The following is a 26,695-nucleotide window of genomic DNA, read 5'->3' as shown; positions in this document are numbered from 1 at the left end:
GAATTATGTCCGTGTGTCGTAGTGCACGGAGGAAATTTGCATCTGCGCTCCGTTTTCACTCTCGCCGAACTCTCCTCGCGAAACTCTTTGCGAGATTTACCGGCACGCGCAAAGACGCGGCGACCGTATTTGCATAAGTCGGTTAATAAAGAAAAATTTTAATTTCGAGGGTAATTAAAAAAACTTCTCACATGCGAGTCCTCCACCGGCCGCATGAACGCATTAGCTTTAATTAACGTTGTGTAACCACGGACACGGTAACGGGTGTGTCACAATATATATTGCTTTTATTTATTGCTTTTTCGTAAATTGTGCGCATCGTGTCCGTGCGGCCGGGATCCCGGGGATTGCGGAAAATTCAGTTTCGCGCGAGTTCGCGCGGGGAGAATTCACGCGACGGCGTGATACGATATTAGCTTTGAGAGAAAAAGTGATCATTACGGCACATAGAGCTTGCAATCTCCTCGCTTTTGTTTTTCTTCAAATTTAGACTTTTTTTTGTGTATATAAAAACGCGCTGTGTCCGAATGAGAATAATGAAACGGGGTTAAAATACAACTTTGCAGCGAGCGCCGTATTTATTTTCACGTTCCGTGTAAAATTATTCACGGTTGTTTTTTCTATATATCCGTCCCGATTCGCTCGCGTGGAATATTTCGCGTGTCGTAAGGGGAAAGCGAACTTTATTGCGCATATACGAAATGCGCGGATTAAGAATTTACTGCGTCACCGGGGACGAGAGACACGCGAAAAAATACTCCTCGCGGAATAAAGCGAAGCCGTGGGAAAACGGGATTAACGGCAGAGATCTTTTTTTTCCACTTGTTACGTCACTCCACTCGACAATACATCATTCGGTGTTTCGCGAGCAATGATCATAAATCACGCAACGGCGAGATATTGCGCGACAGCGAAATTGTCGGAGGGGTCGCCGGTATGTAGATCTTAGTGCGGAAAAGTGCGCGCAATCCATTTCCGCGGCTATCCTTCACAGTTCTACGGCGTCTGAAAATTCTAAGAAGCGGTCCCACAATGAAATGAACCGTCGGGCGAGGGAAGGCGAGGAATTGAAATCGTTGCTCGAGAGTGATCGATCGATCTCGATCAAAAGGGCATGATTTAATTTTCGTGAAAACGAGAAAACGAGTGGACTGCACGGCGTGGAAATGACTTTTTCAAAATGTATTTACTCTTTCCTTACGCCTCACCAGTGCGACCATTTCGCGAGCTATTCGCGTTATTAATGCTATTCACGTTGTTAGAGATGAGAGATTCGGGCAAAACAGATTTCGTACATCTAATAAAATCTGTTAGAAAATTGCGTGTGACGAGAACGCGAATAAAATATCAATATTCCCTAAAAGAAAGAGAGAGAGAGAGAGAGAGAGAGAGAGAGAGAGAGAGAGAGAGAGAGAGTGTTGAAACGAGAAATTCAAGAGGAACGTTATCGAATGCGATGAATAATAGCAGCTTAATTGATCATTTATAAGACGGCGCGTAAAGGGAGAGAAATTCAGTACTTGAAACGAGAGAAGTAGTTTTTATGGGACCTTTTTGTCATCAGACGTAGAATTGCTTTTCGACCGATAATGCAACCCGATCTATCAGCCCCGTGTGACATCTCGCAATTTCTACGTAATTGGTTCATTCTGAAAATATTGACGCATGCGACAATTTATCGCGCAATTGCATTTCATTCTCCCCCCCTCCCCCGCACGAATTCGGGAGCGTCTTCGGGATTATCATTGCTAATTGTTAAAGGAGGGAAGTTTACCGCTCAACGTTTTCCACTTTGGAAAACACCGTCATCTGTTCTCTCTTGGGCGTATTTAAATCGTCGTTAAATACAAACTTGCGTCACGTATTCATCCCTTACTTCTTGAAACTTGGTCCGCGCGAACATTAAGGACTGCCATGAACCCTCCGTTGTTTTGTCAGCTTCCAGAATAACGACAATAGCAACAGCTCAAGTTAGCGCGGTTCGGAATATAAATTAAGTCCTAAGTAGCGGTAGTAAACTTGGGCCGGTCCGAATCTAAGAACTTCTAGATTACCGTGATGCAACGGAAAACTATCTGCGCGGAAGTCTTCTTCCAAGGATTTCGCAACTGCGTGCGAAACCATTTTTCAAAGAAAAACAAAGGCATGTAACACAAATAAGATCTACATTTCAAAATTACAAAGTACGCTTGGAAAATTAAATTGAGAAAGAAAGATTGTTACAGTGTCAAAGAACGGATTTATCGGGTTATTGAGAATTATAATTAAAACGTCTTGTTAAATAAAACCGTAAAGGAGATTACAAGATCGAAATATTAAAAACTTATAACACAATTAAAATTAGATAAGGATAACAAACGGTCATAGTAGATTTTAGTGTTTAATAATATTTTTTGTAAATAATATTTCTATACATTTTTTTTAGTTCTTCATAACTATACATCGTTACTTTTAATCTTGAAATCTGATTTTAAGTTGGACCAGAATAGTAATATTACAATATTAAATTAATACTCTGTTTAATAATTGAAATTATATTATTATTAATTATTTAACATATAAAATTAAAATAGATATATATTATTATCCATTCTATCTATTAAAAAATATAATATTTCAAAATAATAACGCATTAGAAATCTGTATTTTAATAATATTAGTTCATTTTAATAATATGTTTTATTAACACATTGAAAATTACTAATAGCAGCTTTTCTAGCTTGAGTGTTTCATGTAGTACAGTAATTACAATCGATAGTTTTCAATATTGGACCACATTAGTTCAACTCGTACATTCCGGAGAAAAGATCGTCCCAAGTTTGCCCGCGGGGCGTTAAGATATTATGTAAATGCATTTCTCACCGCGACACAAAGACGCTACGGCGATCTCGCGAGCGAAGCGGGACTTTTTCCAGTATCGTAGCACGCCTGTCTGTAAATCGGAGAGGCGAACTCCTGGCCGGTCGGAGAAGTTTTTAGATTTTTATGGGTCTTGGTTGCAAGTAAAGCTCTCCCGCCTGCCGCCTGCGTCGTTCGCCGTTTGCGAGAACGTGTTTCAACGCGAAGCACGCACGGGGAAACTGCACAACGAGAGAGCGACGCAACGACCGAAAGTTTTCGCACCCAGTTCTCTCGCGTTGAACTTGAGTTTTGCGATTTGCAGCCACGAGGAAATTGCAGGCGCGAGCGTTGTTGCACGAGGTTTGATCGGCAAAGCGAAATTGCGCGTTGCGCACGAAAGCAGCATCGTTCGCGGATATTTGTTGCGGGGAGAAAGAAAATTGCTCGCCGAAAACCTAGCATTACGGATATACATTAGGTCAAAGGAAAAAGAACTTTGTGTCAGTTCACTCGCCGTCGAAATTTTAATTCCAAAATTCTTTTACAGCTTACGCGCGGTAAGAACTTTTTTTTTACCCGTTTTGCAGCGGCTGTTGAATTGATTCTCTCATAGCAATTGGTCCGCGAATTATCATGTAATTTGCTGTGGAATTGTGCAGGTTCTCGTGACCTTCTCGGAGGAGCTGGACGACGACGCCGTCGACGTGGTTGTCTTCGGCCAGAACAGCAGAAACAGCGTGCCCAATATGTACTCCAGCATGGATACCATTCACATGGACACGTTTTGAAAGTGTGCCGTTTAATTAGGCTCAAGCGGCAGGGACCACTTCGTCCTTTAACTAAACGCGTGGAATTAACTCAAGTTTTACATTTTCATTTTCGGTGAAACCTTACTCGTCGTACTCTCGCGGCGCGCATTTTCGTGGCGATTACTGTGATAGTTTACGTTTACGTTCAACGCCACGGTGAAACGCGTGATGTATACGAGCTCGAAGAAAAAAAAAAGAAAGAAAAAGGAAGCGTTTTGTGATTCTCACGCAATTTTCACCGAGCAGAGAGATATTTAGATGTTTCATTTGTTTATAGAGAATCGAAATTTGGATCGGACCCCCATAGAAACAGATCTCGAAATTCTTCACAAAACGGCTTCGGTCCGATCTCAGATTAAATTTGTAAATATTCTTATAACTTTCCGGCAATTTTAATTTAGCAATTGTTAGTCCCTTTTTAGTGAAATAAAAATGTGTAAGTATGTTATTAGAGTTAGAGACAAGAAAAATGTATTTTAATAGAAATGTATAGTAGGATTTTAGCGATGCGAGATGTGGATATTATTCGCTCATAATAGGTCAAATGTCCATGACGGGGATCAATGCATAATGCATAATTAATTTAAATTGATGTATTTAATGTAAGAGCGAGAAAAGTAGCGAGTTGTTGGTGAGGGTGATTAGTGACGGCGATTGGACCAAGGATTTGAACTAACCAGAGACATTTCATATTCTTATTTTTTAAAAAACTTTCATATAAGAATATAATATAAATATATATAATTACATATAAAGTATATCTATATGTGCCTTTTTCTCTTTTTTGTGCAATATCTGTCCGCATATATAAAGGAAAAATGAGAAGAATAATTTAAAAAAATAACTTGTTTATTGGTTTTCTACAAAAATTGTAATTAGATTCTATTCCATGTTGTATACATGTAATTATTTATATAATTCTATATCAAATTATTAGATTTCTATATGATTACATATAAACAATCTTTTCTTGTTCCCTCAAACTTCAACTTTTTATAAAATAAATAACTAAGCTTATTTTAATCATTTAATTTTTCTTCTTATTTTTGCTATATATTTGAAATACAGATTATACAAGAAGACAAAAACATATACGGACATATTTTATAAATGTTTTTATATGGAAAAGATTTTGCCAGATTTTTTTAACAACATTTGTAGATATTAGAATAAAATTAATAAGAAATAACAATAATTACAGGTGTAATTTTATGTCAGAAACAATGAAATTTAATTTAATAGTATTTTGAGTAATTGTAAACAGTATTCCACTATATCTTTATAATTATTTTATAATTACAGTACACGATGTTTTTAAATAAATAAGGTATCATCGATAAATGTCTTAGTTATTCAATAATTATAATTATAATGAAGTAATTATGATAAAATGGACGTCAATATTTTTTCACTTGTCTACTTATAATGCCTGTATTGCAATCAAAATATTTTATACGATCAATACACAATTATATACAAATGTATTAAATAAATATACTCAAGAAATAATTATATGCCACTCAATATGGACAAATTTATTAAATAATTATTTAAATTTATTAAAATTTCCATTAATTGAATACACGCTCACAATGTAATCATTTATTTAATTAAAAACGTATAGACATAAGAGTAAATCAATTTTATCAAGCGCGAATGGGAGAGACGGCCACACTCGTGCGTCCGCATCGCGCTTCGTTTTCGTTCATATTTTGCCACATCGCTCCGACAATGCAATTTCGAAAACAGAGGATTCCACGGCGCTCCCATCAATTTTCGCCGAAGGCGATTATCGACGAGTACGTTTGACACACCCGAATCGACTGGTTAAATATTGCCGGGCGAGAATCGTACTCTACTATGTGTGTACCAAGCTCGGGGCTTTTATTTGTCGCGCTTGACGTTATGCGACGTCGACTTATAGAAACACAAAGATCGATGCTTACGAGAATGGCGTAAAAATTGAAAGGTGACGCAACGATAAAGCGCGAGACGATGGAATTTATTACCGCGGAGGGAAGGACTATCAAAGGGGATGAAAGCACACGCTTCCAGAGAACGGTATGCGTCCCGAATCGCTCACATTTCAACTACGAAGTCTCGCTTGAAACAGAGTTTTTTCATTAAAAAACCGTTACGTTCGAGATTTAAATTGCCAAGTCAAATTGTTATTGAGAGAAACAGGAACAATGAAAAATTTAGCGAATTACAAATTAGGCTTTTTAAATATTTCGAAAAATATTCTCGGCTTTCCGATATGTTATTTCTGAATTTTTCTATAAAATTTTATTGAAGTATTTCATATGTTTTAATTATGCATTTTTAATTCAAACATCGACTGATTATATTTGTTAAACATATTTTGTATTTCGTATTTAAATGCGAACAATAATAATCGACACATTTTTCGATTCGTGACCACCGCAAATTAATTAATATTTATATTGTTTGATATATGAATCGAGAACATTTTACGCAACAAACTACTGAAACGCATCGAAAGCGCTCTATGTTCTTCATTAATTTTTATTCATGAAAAAAGAGAATCGTGAATGAAAATGAGTATGAGAAGCACCGAGCAAAATATTTTTATTATCGATCACATAAATTTGCAGATTTAATGTGCAAAATGTGATAGTGCGTTAAATATTTCGTGATGGTGACAAATTGATTGGCACTTTAACATGATCGTTTTATTTAATATAAAAATCGAAGTAAAGCGATAAAGAATAAAGACTATCGACTAAATTATCGTTCTCGGCATATCCACAAATATTATTTCTGTGACGACACGCATTGTGTTCTGAATTTGAATGAAAAGTATGCTGATGCTTATTTCTATAAATATAAGTTAATTTTACTCTCGGTTTAACTCACTCTTTCCTTGTTTCTAGTTCCTGGAAAAAGATAAAAATGAGTCATGCATCGTCAGCTGTGGTGATAAAAGTAACGACGAGCCTTATCCGTCACTTAGATTGCTTTTTGAACAAAACGACGTATTTTATTTTACAAAGTATTAAATGTATTTTGACGCAAATAGTGTTTGTTCGAGTTATGACTGTTTTATGTGAAGTATTACCGCGCGATAATTCGGTAAACGACATTCAAGTGCAAAATCTTTCTATGAGGCCGAGTGTTATTATCATTTGCTCAAGAGATGCAGTGATGTTCTGAGCTAAGGACATTTTTCTTTTCAGTTTTATGATATTTTGCAAAACGTAGTAATATTTTACAAATTATTAAAAGATATTAATTGTGGCCCAAATAATTAGCTCTTTCATTTAATAACGATTTGTACCTATCGATGTGTACCTATTAAAGTGAACATTTTTTTGTTCGCTTTAATAGGTACACATTTATATTACTTGTCTTAAGTAAGAATCGACGCGCGATTGGCAATAAGAACTATAAATTACTATAAAGCTATAAATAAACACAATTACTATAAATTGTGTTAGAATTGTGATCAGAATTAAAGATTGAGGATTATGAATCGGAGATTAGAATTAAAACACAGTTTTAATTTGATTAATTAAATTCTAATATCCAATTCGCAAATGTTAATCTTGAATACATGTAGCTGAAGCTAGCAGCCAAAGGCAGCAGCAAAACGCCGAGCAGCCAGGACCGAACGTCATATAAGAGCTTCCAGAAGACACCATTCAATCAAACGTTAAAAATTCCCTGGTTATGAGATTTTCATTCGCGATAGTTATTAATTGTTTAGTGGTTTTTTAAATAGTTATTTACGTTAGTCAGATAAATACAAGAAACGCTGTCTTCAAATTTCTACGAAAACATTTTTTGAAGTTTAGAACGACTTAATTAACCGTATATAAGAAATTTTTATGAAAATGCATTGTTGCAAAACATAGTTGATTACCAGAATAATGCAGTGACTTTATTTTGTAAGGTACATTACCGCTTTTTGCCGCACCCAGAGCCAACGACAAGGACGTAGCGGTTTCACGGCTCTAAACGATGGAAATTAATTTAAAAAATATTTATAACAATTAGGAAAATGCACGTCCTACCGCGAATGATCAATCAGTCGATTGTGCGTTACGGAAAGATATTTCCAGCCAAATTTGGAGGAAATTGTACCTTGCGTTTAGGCGTGAGGCGCAAAAAACGATAAAAGTCAATTTTTTAAATATTTATAACAATTAAAAAAATGCACGTCCTCTCGCAAATGATCAATCAGTCGATCGTACGTTACGGAAAGATATTTCTAGCCAATTATGGAGGAAATCATACCATGCGTTTAGACGTGAGGCGCAAAAAAGATCAAAATTAATTTTTTAATTATTTATAACAATTAGGAAAATGCACGTCCGTTCACGAATGATCGATCAGTTGATTGTACGTTACGGAAAGATATTTCCAGCCAAATATGGAGGAAATCGTATCATGCGTTTAAGTGTGAGGCACAAAAAACGATCAAAATTAATTTTTTAATTATTTATAACAATTAGAAAAATGCACGTCCGTTCGCGAATGATCGATCAGTTGATTGTACGTTACGGAAAGATATTTCCAGCCAAATATGGAGGAAATCGTATCATGCGTTTAAGTGTGAGGCACAAAAAACGATCAAAATTAATTTTTTAATTATTTATAACAATTAGGAAAATGCACGTCCGTTCACGAATGATCGATCAGTTGATTGTACGTTACGGAAAGATATTTCCAGCCAAATATGGAGGAAATCGTATCATGCGTTTAAGTGTGAGGCACAAAAAACGATCAAAATTAATTTTTTAATTATTTATAACAATTAGAAAAATGCACGTCCGTTCGCGAATGATCGATCAGTCGATTGTACGTTACGGAAAGATATTTCCAGCCAAATTTGGAGGAAATCGTACCATGCGTTGAGGCATGAGGCCCAAAAAACCATAAAAACCAATTTTTTTAATATTTATAACAATTAGGAAAATGCACGTCTTCTCGCGAATGATCGATCAGTCGATTGTACGTTACAAAAAGATATTTCCAGCCAAGAATGAAGAAAATCGTACCATGCGTTTAGGCGTGAAGCGCAAAAAACAATCAACATTAATTTTTTAATTATTTATAACAATTAGGAAAATGCACGTCCTCTCGCGAATGATTGATCAGTCGATTGTACGTTACGGAAAGATATTTCCAGCCAAATATGGAGGAAATCGTACTATGCGTTTAGGCGTGAGGCGCAAAAAACAATAAAAATTAATTTTTTAATTAATTATAACAATTAGGAAAATGCACGTCCGTTTGCGAATGATCGATCAGTTGATTGTACATTACGAAAAGATATTTCCAGCCAAATATGGAGGAATTCGTATTTTGCGTTTAGGTGTGAGGCGCAAAAAACGATAAAAATTAGTTAAAAAATTTATAACAGTTGGTAAATTACAAGTCTTGTCGCAAATGATCGATTATGTATTATAATGACTAAACTCTATGCAAATTTTTCAAAGTTTGTTAAAAATCTCATAACCAGGGAATTTTTAACGTTTGATTGAATGGTGCCTTCTGGAAACGCCTATATGACGTTTGGCTGCTGCTTTTGACTGCTAGCTTCAGCTACATCTTGAATACGTAATCTGACACAGGTTTGATATTTTATGTACTTACAGTGTAACTACTTAGCAAAGTAATTTCAATCAATGTTTGAGTAATATAAAATGTTTAGTAATATTTGGTAATTATTTTAATAATAAGTAAACATGGTAATAGTAAACGATAATAAGTAAGGACCGATGTGAAATGATGAAACACAGATATAAGAATAGCCAATATCGGTCTTGAGTAATCTACGATGGATCTTGTTTGATAAAAAATTTTTTATAAATTTTGTTTACACTTTTCAGTTCCTGTGAACTGCGTGCTGCGTATTCGCCTTCAAAACCGGAATACATGATGTCAGAAATTAAAGTGACATTAATTTGCAACATTACGTATTCCGGCTTCAATTACGGACTGCGCTGATACTATTTTAGTAATATTCTAGCACGAACACTACTATGCCTAACACTTTTAGAATTGATTTAAATATTCTTCTCTGAGTACTTTAAATATTATATCAATTTGAAACGAAAAAATATTAATATTTATAAAAATTTTGCAACATTTTATAACATTTACAAGAGCAATATATGACTTTTCTCATATTTAGTATGTTTGATAATAATAATAACCAATTAATTACTAAACAGTTATTAAATAAATATTACTAAATATTTGATTGTATTAACTAAACATTTTATTAAAATTATTCCATCAAAGCTTAGAAGCAATCTAAACTTGTTATATAAAACACTGTATGATTATCACAATTATTTGCGTAATTAGCATGTCATTAGTGATTACGATCAAGTGTGAGTATAAAAAAAGAGGAAAGAAGATAGGATTCGAGAGATAGAACAGATAAATGCTAAATTATTTATTATTTTAATTTGAAATAGATCTGTGAATGCAATATTTGACAGAATTATTGTTATTATTTTAGATGAGTTGCAGCAATTAAAACAAATATTTAACCCTATATTTAATTATTCGCCGGGCCATTACAAAAAAATATAAGTTTAAAAAACTTTAGATAGAATGAAAAGAATACAGTTTGATGATAAAAAAAAAATCAAAAAAAATCAAAGAAACATAATAATAACTCCTCGCTCGTGGAAGAGTCAAGTCACAAATTCGTTTGCGGCGGGATCGGAAAATGCAATTTAATCTAATAATTTTAACCAGGAAAATGTTTGCGTCTCTATACATAAATTATACTCTGAATGCAGGTCATTTTATTTGAATTAGGAATGAAATTGCTGTTACAAGGAAACGAGACAGAACGTTCTTAACGTTTTCGTAGAGACGCGACATATATTCGCGGACGCGAAACGTATTAAAGAGAGAAGTTTAGTCCAATCGTCTACGTGTTCGGAATAACCGGAAGTTTCTGCGCTGGGCGCTAAAGGGCGTGGAAGAAAGAAATGAGGACGGAGATTAAGTTGCTGTAATTTCGCCCGATACGACGGGCATTTAGCTCTGTCCCCCCGAGGCAGAGGATCACTGCCCGCGCAGGCAAGGACGAAACGGAAACGAATCGCGGTCGATTATTCCACGACGAAAGATTGTTTTTCCGTTTAACGGATTCCCGTTTCGAAAAGGGAAGGGCGGGGAAAAAAACCGGCGTGTTTCGGCGTTAACATCGTGAAGTAAACGAAATGCGGAAGAACCGTATTTCTCCCGGTATTTCTCGCGAGTCGATTCACGCTCTTTTTCGTTATATTAAAGTGGGATCTATAAATCAGCGCGAAAGAGATCAAAGATAGCTTTTCGTGCACCTAGGAAGCTATTGGCGATAAATTTGGAGCTTTCCGGCGCAGCAGTCCCGATTCCTACTTCGCGTTTCGAACGGACTTCGCTTCGTGAGGGATTTTCGCGATCCGCAATACCGTTCTTACGTTAACGAGATCCCCCGTTTTATTATAACAAAGAGAACAAAATTTTAATGGCCAAATGTCGACTTGACGACCGATAATCATCTTATTTCTTTTATTATTATTATGCTTCTATATTATTTCGTGATACTTTCCCTATTATTGTGCTGTTAATCATTTTATTCGCCTTAACGGTGCTACGTCGTAAATTTAATCTCTTTTCGAAAAATTTGCTTCGACGTTATTAAATTTTTTTGCATATTTCTGCATCTTTCGCTTGCCTTAAGTCGCTGAAATTGCACGAGCATAATAATGGAATGAATTTAGCTAACAAAAGGGGAAGAAAGCACGCGCAAGACCGTCTCGCCAAAGTTGCCACAATTTGTGGTCACAACAACTTTCTCTTTACAGCACATCCTTAACACTAATGTTGTACATACACAACACACAAATGTCTTTCTCTATACACGTTGGGTCACTTCCGAATTAATTTCCGTTACTTTTACAAATATAAAAAAATTTCCTCAATGCTTCTTACACGTGTTTTAAAAATGTGTAAGACCTTTAAAATCTAAAACAAATTTTTTATATAATATAATTGTTAATTAGAAAAAAATGTACACCGAGAAAATTTTATATTTAAAGATTACTACAACAAGCAATAATAATAAAAATTTTTACTATATTCTTCATCAAATTGGCATATAATATATTTATACTACATATGGTATAATTCTTCTATAATTTCTTCTTACGATTTATAACTACTACTGTGCATAGTAAATTTTGATGTAAAATTTTCTCCGTGTATATACATATTCTAACTAATATTCACGGAACAAAATATTGTCGAATCGTGCACTCAAAGAAAAGAATCTTACAGCTTCAACAAAAATTGTATGTATGTAAAAATTAGCTAAAGTAGATAAATAATTAGCAAACTATGATATATGTATGTACTGTAATATATTGCACTTAAGCAACCTGAAAGAAGTAAAATTTACAAATTTTATATGTGGCAGCCAAAATTTTAGCAGATACAAAAATTAGTGATACATTTTGATTGTGACATCAAGAAATATGTTTATATCAACAAAAAATTTTTTGGGTGTGTGTTAAGTATCATTGGTAGTCTGTGGCAGAGAGAGATAGAGAAAGAGAAAGAGCACGTTGTCGCGGTCGCAAGTCGGCAACTTTGCGTTTTGGTTTTGCCGGATACGGTGGCGATTATCCTACTCAGTGTGTCTTCCCTTGCTTCCTGCTTGTAGACGGGCGAATTAAGAGGCCGGGTACGTTCCGCGGCTTCGGGAGGATAAACTTGGAAACAACTGCTGTCATTCGCAGACGCGCGCGGCGGCGACGACGACGACGACGACGACGTCGGCGGAATATGCGCCGCTTACTTTGGGCCAACGAGAGAGCGCAAAACGAAAGACGGTAAGCAGCAGCACACCCCGGTGCCGCGCAGACAGACGTAGGCACCTTGAGAAAATCTTTTGTAAAGGAGCGCGGAGGAACGAAGCGCCGACTGTGATTCCGCGCGAGGATTAAACCAACTCTTGTTCCGACCCGTTGGCGTAATTACATCCACGGCAGATGTTCATATACGCGATTTTCGCCGCTCGTACGTACGGAGATATATGGCGTGTTATCGGATTCGCGTTCCCCCGCTCGGGCGCGAGCAGCTCGTGAAATTTTGCCATTCGCGTCTAAACGCCACGCGGAATCGCGAAAGCTCGCACGCCGATGTAATTGGCATGATCGCCCGGACGCTCCCGATCGCCGCGGGGCGTTCGTTCATTTTCGGTCGACGCTCCGTGTTAATTACGCCCCCGTCGACTCGCGACAATCGCGCGAATTGTCCCGGACGAAGTGTCTGAAATTCCGCGCGAGATAAACGACGACGCGGCGGCGATCTCTCTCCGTCCAGGCGGGGTCCTGCGGTATCCTTAGCGCGCGGCAGTCATCGGGCGGCACAATGCGGACAATGCGGATTCACGGGAACGTGTGGCCGAGATAACCCCGTGACTCGGGAGAGACAGAGCTACGCCGCGGCCACCAGCTACCAGCTGACGAACGGGGGGGGAGCCTTTATCAGCATCACGTCCCTCAAGTGTCTCCGCGAAGATTCCTCTCGGCGCGCATGGACGTGCAGTCAGATCGGTCGAAATAAATCGAGAGGATCCCGACGGGAGACACGAGATCGAAATTAAACTCTCTCTGCGCCTCCCGAATCGGCTAACACACGGTTAAATAGAATAGCTTTCGCATCCCGATGATAAGAATGTATCAGGAATAGGTATGAAATATCGAGTTTTATTCCTTTTCGGAGTATAAATTGCTCTTCGCTTTCAGCCTTCCCGGACTCGTTTGTAAAATGCGCGAGAGAAACTCCCGTGCTCCCGAGATTCTTTCATCTTTAAGAACCCCAGATTGAATCGTAACACTCGGAACGAATGTATCTGCGCGCTGAAAGAGAGAGACACGCTTGTGATTGACCCCCCTTGCCTTACGATTTAGAGAGGCAAGGTCGCTCGCGCGCCCGAGACAAACAAAAGGATCTGGCAATTTTGTTAACGATTCCGTCGAGGAACAATTTTTACCACGAGACCGACTCGTGCTTCTCTCACACTGCGCGGCCTGGAATACGCGCCACGAGTCTGACTCGTGTTTATCACGTTTGGCACGTAATTGGTATAACGAGTCTCACTTAATGTCGCGAGGCGAGGGGTTAAAAAGTGAAGAATGCGAAGAAACCATGCAAAAGTAGAGGCGCAGTTGAGAAATAGAAACTTTAAGAAGAATAATAGAAGAGCACTAAATGTAGGTTTTGCTAATTTTAATAACGATTTTCTTGGATATCGGTCGACCCAGAAACCTTTGTCCTGGCGACTTTCCTGTCGCACAATAATTTATAACAAAGCTCTTGCTTGAAGAGGAGAAAGAATTTTTTCTCTTAATAATAAAAGAAGTAAACGTGTACGAACGACGATTAACACACGGAATAACGACGTTCATTATTTTAATACGAAAGCTGACGCGGTTGCATTTTCAATAACGTAAAATCGATCCCGAGTCGAAGCGGTTTATTTTTGGTAATTAAATATTCACTGCGTCGCGATGTCGGGGAAGAAACGGGGCGGGACGCGGCGCGCTTTATCGCACGGAAAATTCGGAGATACGCGATTAAATTCGCTCGCTTATCCACCGCGGCGGGCTTACAACCGGGCGGCAGGAAGATAACGATAACACGTCGGGCGGGGATGCTCTCGCGTCATTAGCAATGGAAATTTCGTGTTTTCCCCTGCTTTTTGGCTCTCTCCGAGCTGTAATAATATCGAGTGCGTCGGTAACGAGCGCGGTGGAAAAAAAAAAAAGAGGGAAGAAATGCAAGTATCAAAGACAGCAGCGATCGGACGCTGCGCGTGCGTCAAATAAACAACAATTGTACGTCGTGTACGCTGCAAATTTCAATTTGCAGGATGCCTATTTGCAGCGCGAATATCAATTTACGGCTTTGATATCGAACGGATTGCGTAGGAATGCGAGCGGAAGAGGGTAATAAGAAAAAAAAAAAGGGACGCAGAGGAGCACTTTGCTCGCGGAATAATTACGATCGCCTCCCCGAGAAGCCGTTCGATAATATATCGCACAAGTGTAATGAATTGTACAAATGTAAAATCTTTCTCCCTCGCGAAGTTTGCGAGGTACGACGTTTTTTACGGAGATCAGGTTTTAACGTATGCGACGCGAATCTGCATTCGCCGCACCGGTTCAATTAACACGGGGCGCTCTCGTCCCGCGGCAATTGATGAAGGCTACCTAATTAGGTCGATTCCCGCAACTGAAGCACCCCGTCTGAAGATAATACAACGTCGCTCCAGACGCGGCGATCAATCTCCCGCGGGTTCAAGTAAGTTACGTAACTCACTCATCTCTCCGGCTCTCTGGATGAAACGTGTGATGCAACTTGACACTTCTGCGCGACGCGCAATTATATTATGCGCGTTCGAAAAAAAAAAAAAAGAAGGAAAGAATAATCAATTGTCCCGCGTCAATAGGTGAAGTTAGAGCGCACGATCGTCCTTGTCATCGCTGTGTCGGGAGGCCCGGGCCGACAATACCGCGTATCAATTTGAAATCGAGGAAATTCGCTCGTAACAGAGAAGGATATTGTCGGGAGAAACGTGAGCGAAGCCTGTGTGTGATTTCAGACGACCGCATTGTTCATATCCGCGACATAACGCGGCCGTCTCGTCGTTAGAGCGCGCGACGCAATCGGAATATTCTGTTGACGCGAATCTGCATACCGCAATTCAATCAGCCATCCGCCCCCTCCCCCTCCGTCGTCTTGTTCCGCGCGCGGCCGTGCGTGCGCCCTTAATTAGATCGATTTCGCCGTGCCGAATTCGTCTTGGCGCAGCCTCGGTATTCGCCAAGACGTAACGATCCATCATTGCCCCGTGGTAGGCGCGTTTCGCCGTTTAACCCGATTCCCGCTGGATCAAGGGCGAAGACGAGAGGCATTCCTCGGACGAGGGTGTCGCCGCCCGCCGTTGATCAAGATTAATCGTATGCAAATTACGCCGCGCCGTCGGCTGGAGGATTCCGCGAGTTTTGGGGACATCGCCGTTGTCGGGCGAAGGGAGGGAGGGATGGTGGCAGACAGGGACGAGCAGACTGGGAGAGATCGAGCGTCGTCTCGTAGAGATCGCGGCGGTAATTGAAAAGACACGGGGAAATTCTGGTTATAGGTGGGAGAAATCCCGCCGATAAGGAAACGGGATGCTCTTGATATCGACTTTCCGAGCAACGTGATACTTAGGGGAATTATATCCGGAGGGAGGGCTCGAGTTTGTAGTTTTCCTTTCCTTTGCCCAAGTGGATTTATCAATCTTTCATTGTTTCCCGTCTCAGTGCGAACGATCTTCCAAAGAAACGCACTCATGCCGCTGTAAAAATTTAATCCGCGAGAATGCACGAGTCTGTTTGTGTAAGAAACTAACAAGTTGCAAACGGCAAATCGTGCGTATACTTTCCTTTAAAGCGCATGTTTTCTACGTAATAAGTTGAACGTAAATCGCGGCAAATGTCGCTCGGTAGAACGTTCTCATAATGTAATTGGCCTTTCTTCACAAATAAATCTTTGATCAACGAAGAAATTTCACTGCACTTGGAAAATCCTTAATACTTAATCCAAATGCAACTATACTTCCCATGTTTGCGTCTTTTGTTCGCGTATTTATGGTTGTGGCTTATTGTTTGTGACTAGTTTTGCAGAACTAAAATTACTTCATAAATTATCCCGGAAAAACGATGAAGTAGCGAATAAAGACAAAACTCTTTTAATGCTTCCTTAAACGTGTGATTACACTTCGTCATACTCTGCGCCAGATGTGATTTGGCATTGACTATTCTTTCCTTTTATAGACGAATGATGTTAATTGCTTCTTGTTCTCCGTTTTAGCACCATTTCTGTCAAGGAATTTCGCAACACTACCATCAGATAAACTAATAAGTTATTTTTTTCATATTAGTGATATTTTCAAACATAATTCTGTAATTAATCTCAGTTTGTTTAACTGTCTTAAATGTTTAACTCCGATAGTCTTTTAAATATTGCTAGTATCAAGTTATTAACGAATGTCTTATCTTGCACAATTTAACTTGAGCAATTGTAACAAACGAAAACTTACTTAATCCTAAGTTAATACAATTAAACGATAACGACTCGGGTGTTTTATTCGATAAGATTTTCAAATTCTTTACGATATTTCTTCTGAGAATTCTAAAACGTTTGTATCAATTGTAAATTCCTTCAGATATTTTTTTAAACATCTAAATTATATATATTTTTTTTATTATTAAATTTTCTAAAATTTATATTAAAATGTATGTAAAATCAATTATATAATAAGTTTAAAAAGCGGATCATCTTATCTTTTTCACTTTATAATAAAATATAATGTCTGTTCGTTTTGTTACCATCTCTCTATCATAGACTTAATTAAAATTAAACTGTTTAAAACATATAAAATATTCCTTTCCGAGTCATCACACGGAAGAAGAATTGTCCGGATGTGAAAGAAGGAAATTGGAAATTTCTTTATCGGACAAAGACGTTCTAGGTCTGCCACAGGTCGTTGCCGACTGGTGGTGGGTGTAAAACCCCGGCGCTGATGTCCGCCAGGTAGACCCGGGTTGGCATAAGTAAGCGACCGTCACTACGGATACGCAGCTCACACATACACGGTCACGCAACGCGATGAGTGCGGTAGGCAGTAGACGGTGGTATACATAGAGGTTCTAGTGGCAGCGGGGTCAGTGTAAAACTGCCGTCTGTCCGTAACGTGTCGAACCGTAACGTTAGCCGGTCGTACAGTTCGACCGGCGCGACCGTCCTCCTTCAGTCCAGAGGAGGAGTCCTGCATAAAGAGGAAGCGCCGACGGCGCTTCTATCCGGGAATTTTCTTATCGCGAGGAGTTACGCCGAACACCGAAACCCTCGAAATCCCCCCGCTTCTCCTGTACAAAAAAAAAAAAAAGTAAGTGCGACCGCCGGGGTGCGAGAGTGTCGCGCGGCGATTAATCGATTTCTACGATCAGAGGGAGACTTAAGTGAACCGTTAGAAACAAATTTCGCCTAGTTTTAACTGCTAATGCTATCTAATGCAGGATTTATGTAGAATTATGTAGATTGTAGAGTAATGGAGTTTTTATTTATTTTACTTTCCGCCGATAACGGATCCTCTTGTCGCTGGAATCCGGGGATGGAATCGGGGCGTTTGCACGCGCGTACCTAATGCAACCACATCCATTCAATTAACACGCGAATGTTCCTTCCGTGTTCGGCGGCAATTGACGAAGGCGCATCTAATTAGATTGATTCCCGCTACTGAATTCTACTGAGGTAACACGTGCTTAGACACGACACTCCGCTTTGGGATCTTTAATTAATAAATAGTTTGATAAATTGAATTAAATTTACTTTCTAGATCATTAAAAAATATTTCATAAATCGAAGGTATGTTTTTCAAAATTCGGGAATCCAGGGCACAATTGCTAATTGTCGTTTGACATAGATGCGTTCCATTTCGATCTGCCCTCACGTAAATCGACTGCTGCAAAAGGCTGTAGGTTGTCAAATAAAATCGATGCGATTCAGAATAGCGGGCGACACTTGATCTTGGCATTTTCCCTCACCTTTCCGCCTGTTTCTACCCGCGCGATCTTTGCAATGCGGGTCACGTGACAAACGACGATGGAAATACGCGAGGGGGAAAACGCGTGCGAATTTATAATACGTGCGGGATAATGCGGATGCCGACAGGTCGCTCAGACTTATCGGCGTGCATTATCTGGCGTGATATCGGGAGGTGGACGGCGGCGTGAGTCGGCCAGACCGCGATTATATACGTACATGACCCTGGAAAATCGTATGCCATAAATTTGCTGGGCTGCGAGAGCGCGTGCGTTACATGCGAATAAATCAAGGCCGGCGCGGGCAGCTTGCGGCAAAAAAAAAATTCAATCAAACGAGCGAACGTGTCAGCGGGCGCGCGTGTGAAACACGCGAGTGATTAGTCGATGGGCTTACAAGTATGTGCGGATACTCGACGAGAACACCTAGGTACTATTAAATTTATCGATCGAAGGCAGAGAGGACAGCAGAGAGAGAGAGAGAGAGAGAGAGAGAGAGAGAGAGAGAGAGAGAGAGAGAGAGAGAGAGGAAGACAGAGAATATGGTGTGGAAATACTAATCAGCGAAATGTTCAGTTTACTTAAGTAATTAGGTCAATTAGATTGAAAACACTCTGTCTATTGATATTTCTGCATCATGCGATACATGATTTTAGAAAGTGCTACTTTAACATTTCACTCTTGTTCAAAGAAGTAATTAAAAAATCACTTCTTTTTTATCCTTTTAATATAATGCGAAATTACAACAAAATATATTACAGTATTAAAAAATTATACTTTTAGATTTTAAATTATTTTCTGTTCTCTAAATATCTTTTATGAGTATTTTCATAAAGATTATTATTTTTAATCGAGCGATTTTCCATAGCCAAACTTTCAGATTCGATATTTTTTTCCCGTTTTTTTTCCGACACAACTCCAGTTGATACGAGATCTTCGGCGGAAGTTATCAGAAAAACAAAACAGGCGGATGTGAGTAATACTGCAATTATTTCTCTGTCCATTAGACCACGTGTATCGTGGTCATGTGTGACCTAATGAACGAATGCCGTACGTAGATTTCCGTCGAGTAGACTTCGCGAACATGGTTCTTCCAGTTTTAGCCTCACGGCCGTGTTTTACGTTTACGCGTTATTTCAAAAATAGCGACCATCCGGGATCTCGTCCGTGAAAACTGATGATGACCGCGACGACGATTTGACTTGTGCCTTTCGCGCGTCTTCCATATCCATACAGGCGCCAGCGTAGCGGCGGATTAATATCGTGCAATTAGTAAATCGTACTGTTTAATTTCCCGTCCATTGTATATTTCCTAATGAAACCGCATTTCATCTAATTAGGTTAGACATCAAATATTAATTAATTGACGGCATAATATCGCCCGATAATGCGCATAGCAAATCACGCGTGACGGGAATTGATTTGAATTTGATTTTTGCGTGAATTTCCTACGCAAATTTGCCCGATCGTCATTTCGTCGGCAAACAATTGATAATCAAAATTAACTATCGATGTAACGGCGCTAATTTCCACGCCGCCCGCCGCGCAGCTGGCGGCCGACTTTGAACGACCTGACGCGCTCGAAAACATCGGCGGCTAATTCCCCCGTCGTGTATTTGCAGGCAGGGAGGTAGGACAGGAGGGGGGAGGGAGGGGCAAAACGCATTTTTCACGAAAATGCGGTTGCACGCGCGTGGAAAAAGCAACCGAGCGACGAACATGTTTTACACTGCCGCGCGTAATCGAGCGGCGCTTTTAACCGCGTTATTATCCGACGATCGCGACTCAAATATCAATCGCGAATCTGCGCTCGCGGACCGCAGTGCAATTTTATGCAAACACGCGGCTTTTTTCCTCCCTTCGTTGCTCCGCGCGGCGCTCATTCGGTTCTATTAGCGAGTCGCACCTTGGTCAAAAATGGTCGACGTCGTATTACCGCGAAAAAAGATTTGCGAGAGAGGAGGGATTTCGGAGCCGAAGAGAAAGCTCCGCCACGTGACGTTTATCGCGCGTTTCTCCGCCGTCCCTTCCTTCCAGATCCGGGCCCTTTCGAGATCTCTCTCTCTCTCCCGCGCGCGCGCGCGCGCTTCTGGGAAGTCGAGGGGATCTTATTGAATATGCCGTAATCCGCCCGGCGCGTACTCGGATGCTTTTGACAGCGCGCTCCGCGCTTTGCTCTCGGCCGGATTATATCGATTATATGACGCAACGCGCCCCGGCTTTCTCAGAACGATATCGATTTTACCGTAGGCCTACGCCGCCGCGCCATGCCGGGCTGCCCCGATAAGCGAGCTTTGATAGTGCCAGCCAGAATTTCGTGCGCTGACGTCCGACTTCGCCGACGTACGGTGATTATCGTTCGAGCCGCTCCCGCTCGAATTGAAATAATTCTCTTGACGAGCTTGCAAAACGTTGTACGCGTCTGACGTGACGAGAAACACCTGTTGTCCGTAATGATTATTAGAGATGTGCGAATCAAGGGTTTTTCCAGGGCCGAATCGAATCGTTGAGACACAACCCTCAACAATGTAATTATTAATAGATTTGATTTTTAGACACAGATATACTAAAAAGAGATTTCTGTGTAATAAAAAAATAATAATATTAAAGACACTTAAAATGATTTTGTTCAAATCAGTGGAGATTCAAATCCTTTTGAAATTGAATCAAACCTGATTCAATCCGACTCGTATTCGAATTACATCGCGCATCTCTGATTATCATAAGAAAGAAAGGAGAGAACAAAGCTCGTCTCGTGCCGGTCGAGCAAGTGCATCTTTCGGTTACTCCGTCGGGCCTCGGGCTCGTAATTAGCATGGGTAATTTCGAAAGTATCGATCCGTCGGGCGCGCCGCCTGAGCGTGTTGCAACGGTGTGTCGTAGGCTGCCGCAGTGTACGGGAAGGGCGAGCCTGTATATAATTCTATGCGATCTATACGCGCCCCTATAAGTGGCGGCTACAAGAAAACACACAAGTCGGCCGAGAAAATCGCCGGCCGAGCGGGGCAATCAGTCGGACCTGTGCGTTCTCGCGCGGCCCACGTGTACGATCGCCGCCTCTTCGCCTCCGATCGTTTTTTCGAGGCCTCGCCTTCTTTCGCGTCCACGAGCGAGACCATTGGGAAGAGAATTCTTCGGGTACACGAGCTATCGATCGCGCCGGTTAGCAGGTAGTTTCCCGACAGATGCGAATGAATGCCTTGGTGCCGCGATATTGTACGGACTGATAACCGATATTGCGCTCTCGAGAGTCTTTTATGGTGTAGTATTTTTATATTTTTACAATATTGACATGGACAACGCGGATCTCATAATACCGAGACACGATGTAATCGAGTTTGGGTATTGTGAGAGGAAGGAAAACGCGATCATCTTCGCGAATTCATTCTTTATCTATTTCGAAAGTGAATTTTCTGGCGTTTATGATGCTAAATATAAATAGGCATCTGTTGAAGTATATAAAATTGTGAAAGAGGAAGGATTCTGTTTTTCAAATATAATGCAATTAATATTAATATAGAGCAATCAAAACAAGGCTTGCAATTTTTTATTAAATTTAAATATGCATTAAAAATAATTTTTATTTTTTGATTTTTATTGTAATATGTAAATGCAATTAAAATAATCAATTAAATTTCCCCTTTCACTACTTTCTTTCAAAGATGTAATATTTTTTTAATAATAAAAAGAGATACGTGTTAATGACCAATGATTTTAGTAAATTCAACACTGGGGGTTTTAAAATTGCGATATTGACGGATACCTCATATTGCAGCTTCTGGTATCACGTTCTTAGATCTCTATAATATTGATCGGTACCAGTTAATAATGCTCGTTTAATAATGATATGTAATAGCGTTCCGGTATGTTATACTTCGCAAGGAGTATCACGCCCATCTTCATTAACGCATTCTTCGGATCTTAAGATAATTATGTATCTTTAGTAGAAACCTATTAAAATGCTGGAAATAAAAAAAAGCTACTTTTTTAACCAAAATATCCGCGAAATAAATAAAATTGGTACATCGGGCTTTAAAAATGATCAGCTAAATAAAAATAGAATACTAAGTCCGCAGATTACGTAACTTTAAGAACAGCCGACTCATTTCCAAGTAATAAAGTCTCTCGAAGAGATGAACTGCTTGTTAAATACTTAATATTTTATAACCAGGCAGTGTTGCGAATGTGCCCGTTGGCGTAGTGTAATTTATTACAATGATAAGGATATTAAAATATATGAGAAATGTATCGAGGTGTGAGTTCACGGTTCAAGTACAAATGACACACCCGATTGACGTCTGAAATGAAAGGAATGTAAATATTACGATTATATTGCCTCATGTTACATAAGACGCTTCGTTATTAATATTTTACGCATTAAGAATATAGATGATAATTCTATACGCAGAATTCTAGGAAAAAGAAAATGAATCTACCATACATAGGAAATAATTCCACAACTGATGATATAAATAGATAATAGATACAATTGATACTAATCGATAATCTCAATAATTAATAAAACTATTTATTAGCTTCATTATTCGTGGCTCTATTAGACCTAAAAATCAATACTCGCCATTAATACAACAATAATTATCATTTGGCAGAAAGAATAATAAATCAAATATACAAAGCATATAACAATCAAATAACTTTATCGATATAATTATATATAGAAAACGTATTTAAATTATTTATTTAGAATTGTTTATTGAATTTTATTGAAACGCCAGAATAACTGTAATGAACCCCGCTTGTCCGTTTGCAAAAATAGATTGTCAAGACAAAAGAAATGTTTCAAAGTTAATAAATTTAAAATATTAATTTAAAAAAGTATTTTCTCTTTCCTCAATTAAAAGAATCTGAAAAAAAAAGAGTGGCAATCTCTCGATATATCCTGCATAAAATCAAGAATGCAATGCTATGAATCGTGATTTTTTTTAATACGACACACGATGCCTGAAAAAGCACTTTTCCTGTGGATTTTACGATGGCGGCGTACGGACGTCTCTTTTCAGCAAAACGGGTTGAAACGACCGGGAGAGAACAACCCGGCTCATCGTCTTGCCCTCCGCGTTTCCACGAGATATCATCGCGACGAGAAAACGCGCCAGGGTTACGGGAACGCTGATAGGATACTTTTATTGAAGGGGGAATATGATACGGTCCAGCAATATCCAGCTTTCCGTTTCTTTTAACCCGTTGACGAGCGTTATGAGTTTCGCCACCGTGGGGGTGCCTCTCCTCCGTTTTATCTGATAATATCGAATATATTGCCGCTCAAGAGCTTTTGTGACGAGAGAACAATGATTAAAGGGCTACGTACGAGCCACCTGCTGATCGCGACGTAGAGCATCAGTTTTGTCGCGGCTGTTTAAGGAACAATCGTTTAGAACTGTCGATTTTTCTTTAAGCGCAGCGGCATCTCGTAAACGTTGACTCGAGACATAAACGTGGAAATATTGACTCGAGAATATAAAACAGGTAGACAATGCGCTCCTCCCGAGAGATTTCTCGCGACGTCGTCGTCGCGCCGTCGTCGTCTCGTCGCCGGTCCGGTTGGATTCCGCTCGCGAGACTTTACTTAATACTCGCCAACATCCGTAAGAGAAACGATCAACAATGCCGTAAATCCTCCCTCCCTCCCCCGCACGGACGGAGGGAAAAGGGCGGTGACGTGGCGGCAGAAATTGAAAATGCGAGGAACGCCGCGGGTGTGTTTCGTCGTGTCCGATAAGATTTCTCGGTCGCGATGTTTAACCGAGATATCCCGAAATAAAGAGGAGGAATCGCTTGCGCGCTGCATTTTCTCACGGGAGAATCTCCCGGCGTCTAGGCGCGCATCTCTCACGTATTTCACGGGCCCCGCGGGCGTTTGCGGAATTCTTGTTTGCGACGGGGTGAAGAGAGAGAGAGAAAGCAAGAGGGAGCACGAAATTCGCGCAAGAGAGGAGTCGTCGAAGACCCGTCGTCGACCTCCTCTCCTTGCATGCGGCGGGATGGAGCAAAAGTTCGGAATACAGCCCCGAGGTGGCGAGCAACGGCAGCGGCGACGGAGATGATTGATAGCAAAGAGCCGCGCGGCGCGCCTCGCGCACGCCACAATGGGGACCAGAAATATGAGACCGGAATAAAATTCATAGCCGTTGCCAGGGGAGACGTTAGGCTGCGATTGAGATGCAAATAGGAGCGAGACACCCGGTAGCGGCGACGATGACGACGACGACGACGACGACGACGACGACTTCGTGGCATCTCCGTAACTCGTTCGTACCGACGAGGACGACGGCGACGTACGCGGAAGAGAATTTTTTATGAGCCCGGGAAGTCGCCATCTCTGTTCTCCAAGTTTTCAGTGGCTTTGGAAATTTTTTTGCGCGCGGGGTGTCGGGACGCATTCGACAAGCGTCTCCATTCGTATCGCGAATCAAACTGTTTATTTGAAACCGGCGTAAGGAATATTTTTATGGAAAGTAGGCTACGTTTGAGATGCACAAGGGATCGATAACGGCGTACCCATTTTAACCTTTAACCGACATGCGACGGTCCCCCTTTCTTATTCTAATTCAACCAAATCTTGCGCGAGATTATTCTTATTCTAATTATTCGAAAGAGAATACGATTGCCGATGCGAGTCGCCGCGGTTGACTGTGTAACAATTAATAATCGTTAACAATAAGAATGATTGTCAAACGCGGAAGGTCGGAGCTTCAAATCTAAAAGCAAATGAGTAGAAATAAAAAAAATGAGTTAGTCAAATTAAGACGGAACAAGATAATAATCTTCTCTACCGTTTGGTTAATTAATTATTCCCCGTCCTGAAAGCTCGATGCAACAATTTTGCTTCTTTTTGCGAACAACCACGGCGGCCTGAGCTTACAATTAAGTTAATGAGGCACGTTCGTTATAATCGTTGTTAGAAAATGTTCAAAAGTCGGATTTCCAGGAGGATAAACTCGCTTCGGGACTGCAGTAATTTTAAGCTGACGTGTAGAAATCAGTCGTCCTAACGTGTACATTCTTCCTTCGTTAATCGTAGCGTCGATTTTTTTTCTTCCTTCAGTTAAATTAAAGCAACGGACGGGTATCGCTATCGTCGTCGGCTCGTACGGCCGTTAAAGGCATTATCCGATCCGCTAGCGTGGAAACATAGCCCGTGCCCGATGAGTGTGAGTATCGTTTTCGCTTCGAATATTCGCAATTTCGTTAACATGTTCATTATCCAATTACGCGGGACCGTTTTCCACGAGGGATCGCCATTATAGCGCCGGCACGTCATCGTCGTTGAGGCAATTTGGATCGCGCGCGATTCGGACCGCGGAATCCGCCGCTTTGTTTCCGCCGCAGAGCGGATCAAACAAACGGTTTTTCCCTCCCTTACGTGTATCGCGATCGTGCCACGTACCGCCCTACCTACCTACCTACCTACCTATGTATCGGTGATTCGTGAGTTTTTTTTTCCAATGATTACGCGAGCCCGCGCGTTTTGCGGGGATCGATTGCGCGGGGTGACTCACGTAAAAGGGGACGCGGTGACATGCGCGCCTTTCTCCGGTCTCATTATCGCGAGTTTGCGTTGAGGCCGATTCAAGGCAGAACGAATTAAAATCCAACAAAAGAGTGTCGCGAGGGAATGTCACTACCATTACTGATATAGACCGACCGCAATATAACGCACGGTGTTTCACGTACTCGCCGCGGCTGTATCGCCCGCTCGTTGTTCCTTATTGATCGCGCTACCACGTTCTAAGCGCCGTAAGAAACTATATAAATTAATTACAAGAGAGAGAGAGAGAGAGAGAGAGAGAGAGAGAGAGAGAGAGAGAGATACTTGCCGTGGGCTCTTAAATGAATTACGTCACTCCTGGCGGTATTAGAAATTAAGAATAATTAAAGAGAATCAAGATAGAATGATGACACGCGCGCGAATCGTCGCCTGCTTTATTTTCTTTTTATTGATTGCGATTTATTTATGTTTCCATTTAGCGTCTCCTCTAAACGATTACATCATTTAGGGGGGAGGACTCTGTAAGAAATATATAAGTTAATTAAAGCGGACAAAGGGGAGAGAGAAAGAGAGAGAGAGTGAAAGAGAGAGAGAGCGGCTGGCAAACTTAGACGCAAAATCATAATCGCCATCGATTCGGCGAAGCTAAGAAGTAAACTTGTGAAGAAATATTGACGCAACAAAAAGCTTTTAGACTTTGGCAAAATTGATTTTCTGCGACACGTGTGGAAGCATAAAATGTTTTGAGAATAATTTTTGCGAACAATAAGAAGTTTTTATGTAACGATATAAAATGCGAGTAGAACGCGTAGCGCACAGTAATGTAAAAAAAGAGGGAAAAGAGATTCACGTATCGCGAGAAAGGAAATTAAGCGGTATTTTGTGCAGGCAGCACTGTGTGAAATAAATTT

General features: G+C 40.3%; 2 protein-coding genes across 14 annotated transcripts in view; both read left to right on the top strand.

Moving 5' to 3' along the window:
- Window positions 1-3,971, top strand: part of LOC105837746 — a 37,533-nt gene extending 33,562 nt beyond the window's left edge. For 2 of the 4 annotated variants that reach the window (XM_028193090.2, XM_028193091.2), the window contains one exon: window positions 3,501-3,971. In XM_028193090.2, the coding sequence (XP_028048891.2) occupies window positions 3,501-3,629 (129 nt within the window). In that variant the 3' untranslated portion in view covers window positions 3,630-3,971. The remainder of the gene's footprint in view (window positions 1-3,500) is intronic. The other 2 variants (XM_028193089.2, XM_028193088.2) reach the window with 1 other exon arrangement.
- Window positions 3,972-12,492: 8,521 nt separating this feature from the next.
- Window positions 12,493-26,695, top strand: part of LOC105832868 (multidrug resistance protein homolog 49) — a 65,590-nt gene continuing 51,387 nt past the window's right edge. For 2 of the 10 annotated variants that reach the window (XM_028193455.2, XM_028193453.2), the window contains exon 1: window positions 12,493-12,511. The gene's annotated coding sequence lies outside the window, so the exon portion shown is untranslated. The other 8 variants (XM_036290508.1, XM_028193454.2, XM_028193452.2 and 5 more) reach the window with 8 other exon arrangements.

Source organism: Monomorium pharaonis, chromosome 8, assembly GCF_013373865.1.
Source record: "Monomorium pharaonis isolate MP-MQ-018 chromosome 8, ASM1337386v2, whole genome shotgun sequence".
Lineage (NCBI taxonomy): Eukaryota > Metazoa > Arthropoda > Insecta > Hymenoptera > Formicidae > Monomorium > Monomorium pharaonis.
The sequence above is the reverse complement of the archived record's forward strand: the minus strand, read 5'-3'. Positions and strand labels throughout refer to the sequence as shown.